The sequence below is a fragment of the Oryza glaberrima genome, chromosome 5 (assembly GCF_000147395.1).
Source record: "Oryza glaberrima chromosome 5, OglaRS2, whole genome shotgun sequence".
Lineage (NCBI taxonomy): Eukaryota > Viridiplantae > Streptophyta > Magnoliopsida > Poales > Poaceae > Oryza > Oryza glaberrima.
Window position 1 is genome coordinate 10,727,677 of NC_068330.1, and position 11,583 is coordinate 10,739,259.

The 11,583-nt window shown below is 47.7% G+C and overlaps 1 protein-coding gene across 1 annotated transcript; it reads left to right on the plus strand.

The window, feature by feature from the left end:
• The first annotated feature begins 5,700 nt into the window (after window positions 1-5,700).
• Window positions 5,701-7,201, plus strand: LOC127772497 (benzyl alcohol O-benzoyltransferase-like). The gene is made up of 2 exons (XM_052298424.1): window positions 5,701-6,150; window positions 6,257-7,201. The coding sequence occupies exons 1-2, from the start codon at window positions 5,701-5,703 to the stop codon at window positions 7,199-7,201; spliced, it is 1,395 nt and encodes a 464-aa protein (XP_052154384.1).
• The last annotated feature ends 4,382 nt before the right edge of the window (window positions 7,202-11,583 follow it).

Sequence of the window (11,583 nt, forward strand, 5' to 3'; positions counted from 1 at the left end):
CAGAGGGGTGCACAGTTTTCAAACCAAGGGAAAATTGGCACCACGTTACGTGGGACCATATAGAATTCTTGAACGAAGAGGAGAAGTCGCGTATCAGTTGGAACTTCCACCCAATATGGTGAGTATCCATGATGTGTTTCGTGTGTCACAATTGAAGAAATGCTTAAGAGTACTTGAGGAACAGGCAAGTCCCGACAGAATTGAGATACATGAGGATTTAACTTATGTTGAGAAGCCTACGCGTATTCTTGAGACCAGTGAGAGGAGAACCAGGAATAAAGTGATCAAGTTCTGCAGAGTTCAATGGAGTCATCATTTGGAAGATGAGGCGACATGGAAAAGAGAAGATGAGTTGAAAGCCGCCCATCCGCATCTCTTCGCAAGTTCTTCCAAATCTCAAGGACGAGATTCCGTTTAAGGGGGTAGGTTTGTCGCACTTATAGTTTTCCCTATTTCCGTAGTTCTACTTCACCAATAAATCGACTATAGAAATTACTTTGGTTAACCAGGAGAAAAACTTAATTACAAATGTATTTAATATTCAGAATTGTCAGGGAGAATTTTGTTCGAATTCTCTTGGCTCTAAAATCACTAACAGGACTTAAAGCGGAATATTCAGAGCATCGGAGTTAATGTTGTTAATTTTATTTGTCAAGATTTGAATTAATAATAATAATCTTTCTCCTCCACCTTTGGTCGTGAATCGTGCCCGATTCACTCCCCTCTCTGTTCGCGGTTTCGTTTTGCATGACGAGCCGTGACCGTTTTCGTTCGCGGGTTCCGTTTCCGTTCTTTTCCTAAAACGGCACCATATTTATTTTCCAATTTAGGAAAGTCCTAATACTAATCTCCCTATCCCTATTTTTCCTCCCCCTCTCCCTCTCCCTCTCGGCTTGCCGCCGCCCCTCTCCCTCTTGCCGCGTGCCCTCCCCCTCCCCAAGTCCGAGTCCGACTCCCTCTCCCTCTTCCCCTCTGCCGACTCCTCTCTGGCCCCACCTATTTTATTTCACCCCTATATAAGCCATCATACCCCCTGTTTTTCCTATTTTCTATTTTGTTGGAGCCCTAGCCGCCGCCGTCGCCCTAGCCGTCGCCGCTAGCTGCCGCCGCCGTCGCCTTCGCGTCACCGGTGAGCTCCCCTCCGATCCCAGTGGTGTGGTTTTGACCATACACATCTTTCCAACCAATTAATCTACTCCATTTTAGGTTCCATCTAGACGCCGTCGTCATCGTCGTCGTTCCATCCTTGCCGTTGCTGTTGTTCTCCCAGTGAGGAATCCTTTTCGTTCCATCCTTAAATAGTTTGTTGGCGTGGAAATCTAGCGTTAGCCCTAACCCTAGACGTGCACGTGTGCGTCACCGCCGCCACTGCCGTGCCGCCGCAGCTGCCCTAGCCGAGCCACCCCGGCCGAGCCGTGCCATCACCGCCAAGCCGCTGCCGCCGCCGCCGAGCCACCACCACCGCTGTCTCCCGCATCGTCGTCATGGTTTGCCGCTGTGTCGTAGCTTGGTAGCCATGTTGCAAAGCCATAGGTGCATCGCTAAATTCCTACTAGCCTATCGTTTGCCGTACCGAGTCTCTGCCATAAACCGTGTTTAGTTTTCGGTTGTTGTTCTGAGCCGCCGCTTCTGTTCGCCGGTTCGGTTGACCGTTTGGATAGTCCCGTGTCACGAAGGATTGGCTCGTTGAGTCGTTAATTCGTGAGGCTTGCTTACCGGAGGTTTATTTTCATTGATCTTTTTATCTATGGGCAATAATATGTAATAAATGACTAAGGTTTTTCGGTTATTAGTAATAACACAGCTCATCTTGTAAAATTCATAACTAAATAATTCGAGCTCCGTTTTAACCCATTCAAATTGCAGTGAATCCGTTAAAATGAACAGAATCCATTAAAATTGGTTTCTTTTTCTGTTTCAGTAGCCTTATTGCTTGTATTTCTTGTGTGCTTTGTTTGTCGTTTAGATTCCATCAGTTCCAGTGATCCAGTTTACTTCGAAGTGATTGCCGAGGTTCAGTCAGCTTAAGAGCAAGGCAAGTCACGCATACATCATTGATCATATTTAGCCTATTTTACAAAATCCCTTGCTTTCTATCAAATGGCATTGTTTTAGAATGTCATGTGGGATGGATGCCTATCGTACTCAGTCTGTTGAATATCTTATGCCATTGATAACTTGAGTTAGATGATTGGTTTAGGAATGCTTAGCCATGCTTAGATCAATTAGCTCACAATGGGACTCATTATAATTTAGTCCTTAATTATATTATGATGTAGCACCATGGTTATGGTTTAATAAAACTAAAATATGCTTTAATGGTGGGTTGTGGGTACATGCATGATTTTGGAAGTCATGCCCTTGACAATTTCATGTGACCATAGCTACTACGGATACAACCATTGCTCACATCATGGATGAACAAGTAGACATCAAGATCAAGGCCTCCAAGTGCTGGAATCCGATTCGGCCACCTGCTGCACAGCTGATTTCAAACGGCCGCCAAATCTCCATACGAGCTCCGTTTTCGGCCCGTGAGTACTTGATGGAAAGCTCTCGGAGTCCTCTTTCCAACAGATCCAGCCTAATTGAGAAATTCCATCTTAGTGAGCCGCATTTGAAGCAACAAGGTGCTGCGTCACCTGTAATGGGCATATGGGCTTGTAACTTCGTCTGGGACCCCGGCCCAAGTGGGACCCATGTGGGGTGCGCCCCAACCAGGTGGAGAACGACTCTTGGAACCCCTTGGTCGTCCTCCCACCCCTATAAATAGGTAGGTACCCCTTCAGGGTTTCTTGGGTTTTGATAGATTAAAGTTTAGCCATTGCTACTTGCTTGCAGCGCGCGTGCCGGCTAGAGCGCCCGTCTGCTTGTATTCGAAACCCCAACTTATCATTTGTATTAAATTCCTATTTGCAATATCAGATTGCTTTTATCTTGTTCTTGCTTGTTTCTTCGATTTGCTTGCAGGAATAGGGTTGATCTGCACCGGCAAGATCAACAACCCACGGAAAGGTGTATCGATCGCTAAGGCGCAACACAACGTCTCGTACGGTTGTAGTCGGATTGTCAACGTTTCTCCCAAATCATAGTTATCTCAACTCACCGAAAGATCGGGCCAACAACAACCTTGAGTGTCGAGTGGAACTCAGGGTTCATCATAATTAAGGACCGGTTCTCAAGAATCCCTGGAAGATATACTCATACTCACCACAGGACAGATGGGCACTAGGCTAAATCTAGAGTATAACTTAAGCTAGCTGACATAGCATGGCAAGGGTAGAGGCGATAGTGCAGTTCGGATCTATATATTGGTCTCTGTTGTAGCCGGATTTACCTAGGCAAGAGAGGGGACTGTTTGACTTGGCACAAGGTTTTTGTCACGATTTCCCCTTTTGTAGTATCTCGGTGGTACTTCGGGACATGGTAACATGTGTGGAATCATGTCTTGTGGGTAAAGTTGTACACCTCTGATCAGAGTTAAAACTATTGGAATAGCTGTGCCCGCGGTTATTCGGCGGTCAACCAGCTCACCGTGATTAGTCTCACTATAATAATATGACTTATAGAACTGGTGTAGTTCATGTGGTTTGGTTGGGCCTGTTTCAACATGGTTTTAGCGTTGGACAGTGATGATTTAGTATTGCTTAATTATATATTGTTTTCACTTCTTCAAAATATGATTTATAAATGCTGTTTTTACTGCAAATTATCCAACGAGCCATTCCTTTGAGAGTACCTTGCATCATACCTTCCTATTGGTATGACTTGTTGAGTACGGTGGTTGGTACTCGGTCTTGCTTTATTTTTCCCCCACCCCAGAAGCAGAGGTTGGTTCAGATGGTGAGTTCTTTAAGGATTGAGCTTGTTCCAGACGTCGATGATTTCTTGTGGTTTATGGAGGAAGCTTCGCTTTGGTCGTGAAGATTAAGTCTAGTTTATTTTATTTTTCGCTGCGCATGAGTTTTATTTTGTTTTTTTTGTAAGAGGTGGAACTGTATCAAATTGTCATTTGTGTACTCTGGCTGGTCCTGGATAGAGATTTAATACACATTCTGCTTGAAATTTGGGTTAGTGAATTTCTGGGCGTGACACTCGTCGTCTATTTATAGGCGGCGAGAGGCGGTGATTGGAGGCGGTTGCAAAGGAGAAGGAGAAGGAGAATACGGTGGCAGTGGCGTGGAGAGGAGGACAACGGCACAGGCTTCTTCCTGTGATTGGTCGGCAATGGAGGCGCGTGTATGTGATGACTGCGGTAAGGTTGGGCGGCGACGGAGGAGGAGCACGGCACGGCGACGATGGTGGCGCAAATCAGTGCACGGCAGTGGAGGACGGCGGGTGGTGGCGCAGGCCGTGGGCGGTGACGGCGGCGGCGCGTACGCGTGCCCATAGGGAAAAGGAAGGTGGCGGCTCGGCTCAGTTGGGCCGTGTTGCGCCGTTGGGCTGCCAGCCCGAGAAGTAGAAAGGGTGGAGGGAGAGGAAAAGAAGGATGGGCCAAAAGATGGGGATTTCAGCCCGAAAGAATGGTAACTTCTAGGAATTTTGTATGGATAAATTTGAATAGGATTCAAAGGAGATGAAAATTAAAAAGAAATGGTTGTGGACTTTTGAACTTTGGCAAAGAAAATTAAATAGGATTTCAAGGAGATGAAAACTAAGGGAGTTTGTTTTTGGACTCTTTGGATGTTGACAAAGAATTCAAATAGGGTTTCCAGGATACTAAAGAGAATTGGAAATTTATATTGAAGCACTCAAATAGGAAGGAAAGGAAATGTAAATGGCATGGTTTATGATTTTGGATAAATTTTTATGAAGGTGGTAGGAAATAGATGGAGGAAAATAAATAGGACTTTAGCCCCAAAATCACTTTTTGTACATGTGCTTTGATTGGCTATTTATGCGTGTATGTATCCCACTCATACAAAAGTATGTGGTAGACACAAATGACACCGGACGGTATAAATTCGGTGTGCCCTACAGATTCGTTTGGAGCCACATTTGAAAATGATCAAGCGACACAGACATACAATGATTTCTTTGGACAGTCAGAATGAACGCGACATGAATTCACACCGACAAAAAAACACTAATTCGATGGCTTGATGGTTACATCGGGGAATCAGAACTATAATATATATATATATATATATATATATATATATATATATATATATATATATATATATATATATATATATATATATATATATCTCTACCGAACGCATGCGGCCGAAGCTTAATTCAATCCAGGACGATGCTAGAAGCCTATAGGAACTGCCAGTGAAAACTCATCGTCGTACTGTAATATCGCATTGTTAGACACGAAGTCACTTATCTGGAAAGCATTGGTTCAATCGACTAACTACACGTTAAATGTGATCTTCTTTATTAGTTAGATTTAGCCATTTTTTTCCTCGTGTAGTTATGTGTGCATTAATGGTTTAGCCAATTTGTGAATTCACCACCCTCTCGGCTAATGGTCTAGTTTTTACCATCATTTTACCAACTTATTTTTTTTCTCTGTCCACATCGAATATAGATCAAAATCTATCCACTCTCTCGGCTCGTACGCCGTGGCACGCCTATATATAGAGCAAAATTTATGTTCCAATTACCTTACAAGTACACATCAAAGAATCTTGGTATAATCAACAAGTACTCCCACGTAGCTCAGTGGCTTACTAGCTACTTAGGGTGCAAATGGCCGGAGCACCGACCTTAGCCTTCTCCGTCAGGCGGCGCGAGCGCGAGCTGGTGGCGCCGGCGAAACCGACGCCGTACGAGTTCAAGATGCTGTCGGACATCGACGACCAGGACATCCTTCGCTTCAACCGCTCCGGCATCCTCTTCTACCGCCACAGCCCCTCCAAGGACGGCCTCGACCCTGTCAAGGTGATCAAGGCGGCGATCTCGGAGACGCTCGTGCACTTCTACCCCGTCGCCGGTCGGTTCCGTGAGCTGCGGCCAACTAGGAAGCTTGTGGTGGAGTGCACCGGCGAAGGCGTCGTGTTCGTCGAGGCCGACGCCAACTTCCGGATGGATGAGCTCGGGACGTCGCTGGCGCCGCCGGTGCCGTGCTATGACATGTTGCTGTGCGAGCCGGAGAGCCCGACGGCAGATGTAGTTGACCGTCCTTTGCTGTTTATTCAGGTTATTAGCATGCAAATCATTTTATAGTGAAGTAGTAAAATTCATGCATGGTACGTACTACGTCTAATAACAAATGATGGTTATTACATGCATTCGGACGACACAGGTGACGCGGCTGGCGTGCGGCGGCTTCGTGTTCGGGATGCACATATGCCATTGCATGGCGGACGGCTCTGGGATAGTGCAGTTTCTGACTGCACTGACCGAGTTCGCCCGTGGCGTGCACGGAGCCCCGACGGTGCGCCCGGTGTGGGAGCGCGAGGTGCTCACCGCCCGATGGCCGCCGACCGTCACGCGCGACCACGTGGAGTACACACCCCTGCCCAACCCCGGCAAGGACGTGCTCTCCCCCACTGACGCGTACGCACACCACGTCTTCTTCTTCGGGGCGAGTGAGATCGCGGCGCTCAGGTCGCAGGCGCCGCCCGACCTGCGCGCCGTCAGCTCCCGGTTCGACCTGGTGGGAGCGTTCATGTGGCGCTGCCGCACCGCCGCGCTGCGGTACGACCCGGGAGACGTCGTCCGCCTGCACATGTTCGTGAACGCCCGCGTCAGGAACCGGAGCAAGCGGCCCGTGCCGAGGGGCTACTACGGCAACGCGATTGTGTTCGCTGCCGCGTCCGTGCCGGCGGGGGAGCTTTGGCGGAGGCCCTTCGGCTACGCGCTGCGGCTGCTCATGCAGGCCAAGGCGCGTGCGTCGGAGGAGGGGTATGTGCAGTCGGTGGCCAACTTCAACGCTGCTCACCGGAGGCCGCCGTTCCCTAAGGCCAGGACGTACCTCATCTCGGACATGACACAGGCCGGGCTGATGGCCATCGACTTCGGCTGGGGAAAGCCGGTGTATGGAGGGCCGGCGACGACAATGCTGGCCACGTTTCACCTTGAGGGGAGGAATGAGGTTGGTGAGGCAGGCGTCATTGTGCCCATAAGGTTGCCGAATCCAGTGATAGAGAGGCTAATACAGGAGGTGAACAAGGGGCTCACTGCCGGAGCTGTTGCCGACGCAAAAGCAAACGTGGTACCTGATGATTGCGTTCTAGCAAAACTGTAGGTCCTCTCGACGAAAGTACGGACTACTACGGATTGAAAGCTTCCTCTTATAGTACGGCCACAAGTGTTCTATCGGATATAAGACTAATTTCAAATAATAACAACAATAATAAAGCCAAGCTCTGTGACCATGTGGGTTGTGCCAAGTTAGGCATCCCGCTGTCAAAAGTGGATTGCAATTTGCAACAACTATGGCTGTGTTTAGTTCCTTCCAAAGTTGGAAGTTTGGGTTGAAATTGGTACGATGTAACTGAAAAGTTGTGTGTATGACAGATTGATGTAATGGAAAAAGTTGGAAGTTTGGATCTAAACACATCCTATAAAATGTTTGTCTTCTGGTTGCTGGACAGACTCAGGGATCAAGTAGACCATCTGATTGATATGTTGGTTGATTTTATCGGCTAATGCCGGTTAGTTAGAATAAGGTTAAAATTCCACCGATTTTCCTATCCTAACAAGAAACAAACTAAGAGATAAATCTGTTTTGTGTGATCGGTACAAAATAGATTCGAATTTAGATTGAGATAAACCCTCGAGCCCCACCAGTGTCGCTATATAAAAAAAGAGAAGGAGGGAGGATGGGTGACGACTCAACTCTCTCCAACCCTAAACCCTAAATCAATCGCCCGATCGATTAGACACTGGAAGGGGTTCGTGAGGTATCTCACAACAGAAGAAACAAAGGAGAAGAAAGAAGAAGAGCAATGGCTTCATCTCAGGTCAGTGATCAATTAATTTCTGCATAAGCAGAAGGTATCATGTTTAGGCTAAGACTCAATTAATTAGTTGGATTAAATTCCAACATTGTGGTATCAGAGCCTAATCTTAGCCTTCTTGATCCCATCATCCCTATGTGAAGCCATTATGCCAATTAAACCCTAATTGCTATTCGGCATGATGCAATTTTGAGTTAATTAGACTAGATTAATCTCTTTGCCTTGGTTGCATAATTGGCTAAGCCCTGTTATACTGTTGGTCTCGGCCAACAGTAGAAGAAGCAAAATTATTGAAGAGTTTAATTTCGTTGTTTTTAAGAGAAGAAAAGGATTGGGATAAACAAGATTGAAATTCCCAATTCTCGCACTTAGATTTTCCTAGACCAAAGCTACGGTTTCGGGAAGCACTTAGCAATCAAGAAGGTGGGGATAAACTAGATTGAAATTCCCCACTGTTAAGCAAGAGGGAATTAAGCCACGGTTTTGCGAAACCCTAATTTCCCAAAAATACCCAATCAGCCCGATCAAATCGGCCTAAAATCTCGAAGCTAAGAACCCTAATTTCGGGTGTAGAACTCTAGATAAGCCGGATTGTATTAATCCACCCGAAATCCCCAAAATTGAGAAGAACCCTAAAGAACCAAAATTCCAAATCTTGGCAAGCCAATTAATTCGAGTTTGGGTTATTTACCGGATTCGAAATCCTAAGCTCGTCGGAGCCCTCCGGGAAGCGGCGCCGCCGCTCCTTCACCTCCTCGCCGTCGCATCCGCGCCGTCTTGGAGGACCTCCTCACCGTCCCTCGTCGAGAACGGGAAGCACCGGCTTGGCGCCGCCCTCGGGCGCGCCCCCCCCAGTCGACGAGCACGGGGCGCCTGGCGGAGTCCCTTCCGCTCGTACGTGCACTGCTCGCCGAACCGTCACCGCCGCTTGCTGCCGGGGACGGGAAGCAAAAGCAACACGGCTTGGCGCTGCCATGTGCTCCGCCCCCCAGCCGGCAAAGTCCGGAGCCGCTCGGCGCTCGATGCCCCTTGCGCGCTCTTGCTTCGCCGGACCGCCGTATTGCCATTCCCGCCGTATTGCTTCGCTCTTACTCGCACTCTGGCTCGCCGGAGAAGAGAACGAGGAAAAGGGAGGAAGATGAAATGAGAAATGGGGATTAGGGTTAGGGTTTGACCCGTGCAGCAATTTCAGCGGTGAAGGCGAAATCTTGGCCGTGCATTTGATCGGACGGCCGTCCATGGGACTCAACACTTCTGGAAAATCCATGGGACTTCAGATTCGAAGACATCAACAATGACAGATATCAGAAGCCCAGAGAAATCTTCTTATCTGCAATCACCCCATGCATCCTTCCAGTCGACATTCATCAAGGGAGAAACATCCAAGTTTCCTATGAGTTTTATCATCCAATGAGTTCTGCAAGACAATTTGGAATGGGCCAACTCCCAATCGGCTTATTCTTTGCCGATAAGATCCAATGCCGAGGAGAAATCTCACCATCTTTAATGATGGATCGGCTGCTCAATCTCTAAGGACCTCCTCTAGGCAACATTGACACCATAAAGCTGGCAACCTTTAGGAGCAAAGTATTTGACAGATGGTGGGGTGAATGGAAGCTACACTTATTCCATCAATTGGCTTCCATGTATATGACAGATCTCTTTCCAAATATTGTCCCCCAAGTAAGTCCTAACTCACTTGATTTTATTTGAATAACTACTTAGTTGATTAGCCCTTAGCTAACTTTCCTCCTGATTTGCAAACAACAGAATCTTCTCCCCCTCACCAAAGCAACAGCGGCAGGGATATCAAGTATGCCCCAGGACTGATCCCCAACGGAGGTGGGCCATCTCCCCCCGTCATCGGCTATAATGCTATCAAAGTCTTCAGACGAGAACTTCTCCCTAATCGGAGCAATCATACCCTGAAAGGCCAAATCGGCTAACTAGGCATCAGTTAAACTCAAGCTGAAGCATTTGTTCCTTATCTCCCTGAATTTCTGAATATACTCGTGCACAGGTTCATCATGCCACTGCTTAATCGCCGTCAAGTCAGATAACTTCATCTCATGAACCCCACTGTAGAAATAGCTGTGGAATTGCTTCTCCAAATCGGCCCAACTATTGATCGAACCATATGGCAAGGAGGAAAACCAAGTAAAAGCCGATTCAGACAGAGATAACTGGAATAACCTAACTTTCAGAGCGTCTACAACCTATGCTTCACCACACTGAGCCAGGAATTGGCTAATGTGCTCATAAGTCGACACACCATCTTGTCCTGAAAATTTGGAGAAGTCCAGAACTTTGAACCGATTGGGAGGAGGAACTCTTTCAAACCACTCAGGGTAAGGCTGCCGATACAAGCTTCTAGTCTCTTTTGGTTTAAGCCCAAACTGTTCCCTCATTACGTCAGCAATTACATCGGCCCACGGTCGTTGCTGAGTTGCGCCTTGTGACTGTCGCTGCATGGGCTCGAACTGACCGTATTGGGATGCAAACTGAGGTTGAGCCAATCCCCCTGGCTGATATTGGGCTTGCGGGGAAGGAGGTTGATATTGATAACTCAGGTTGCCCCCTTGGTAATTGTGAGGGTCTGGCTGGATATTACGCAGCAAGTGCTCAGGAACAACCTGAGGCATTACTGTGCTATTCGGCTGTACGTGGTGAACCAAATGTTCTGGGACAACTTGGTTTAAAGTTGTTGTACAGGCTGACCACCAGGCGTTGCAAACCCGGCCGATGCGCTCACTGAACCTTGGTGCTGGATCGGCTGGACGATCTGCTGTTTCAACGGCGTTTGCTGAATCGGCTGTAGAGACTGCTGCCTTGGTGGTGTTTGCTGAACTGGTTGTATGACCAGTTGCTGGATTGGTTGTGCTGGTTGCATGATCTGTTGCTGGATTGGTTGCAGAACCTGTTGAATTTGGGGTGTCTGCTGAATCGACTGTTGCTGAATCGGCTGCTGCTGTATTTGATCAACCGCATGTTGAGGCGGCAAAAACATAGCAGCAACTGGTCTTGGGTTGGCCGATTCGCAACCTGCCCACTATGCTGTGGATGCTCTCTCATTAACAGCCGAGGGTTCATTGGCTGGCCTGGCGCCATAGCTGATGTAGCAGGTAGGGGAGTTGATGCCGGTGCCGTCGGCTGAGTTGTGGGTGTAACGGAGGGAACTGGCTGAGTAGATGACTGAACGTCGGTAATCAAAGACTGATAATTTGGAAAAACACCTCCTTGCAAATAGACCAGGCCTGCAGCCTGATGTTCAGCTATTGAACCATCGGCTATTGACTTCATCATGTTTGACAGGGTATTGACTAACACCCCAGACTGATTGATCAAAGCATGATGTACAGCGTAATCAACCCGATCTTGGAAGTTATTGAAAAAGTCTTGTGCCACGTCACTATTAAGATTTCCTCCCTACAGCCCCTGAGCACCGTCACCTTGAACTCCATGCACCCCGTCACCTTGTCCTCCATGGACCCCTTGAGAATTGTTGCCTTGATTTCCTAGAGAGCCATCGGTAGCACCTTTGATACTTGACTGAGCTGAGCCATCTAGAGCTTGTTTCCTATCTCTATCCTTAGAAGAACTGGTTCCAAGATCATCAGCAACAATTTTTTTTTGTACTTCTGAACAAGTGTCCCCTTGCAGGTCTGCA

What these genes read in the sequence shown, in the direction of transcription:
- LOC127772497 (XM_052298424.1), top strand. Translation starts at nt 5,701, where the DNA reads ATGGCCGGAGCACCGACCTTAGCCTTCTCCGTCAGGCGGCGCGAGCGC. An exon ending in GTCCTTTGCTGTTTATTCAG is followed by an intron (nt 6,151 to 6,256) that starts GTTATTAGCATG and finishes CGGACGACACAG; the next exon opens with GTGACGCGGCTGGCGTGCGG.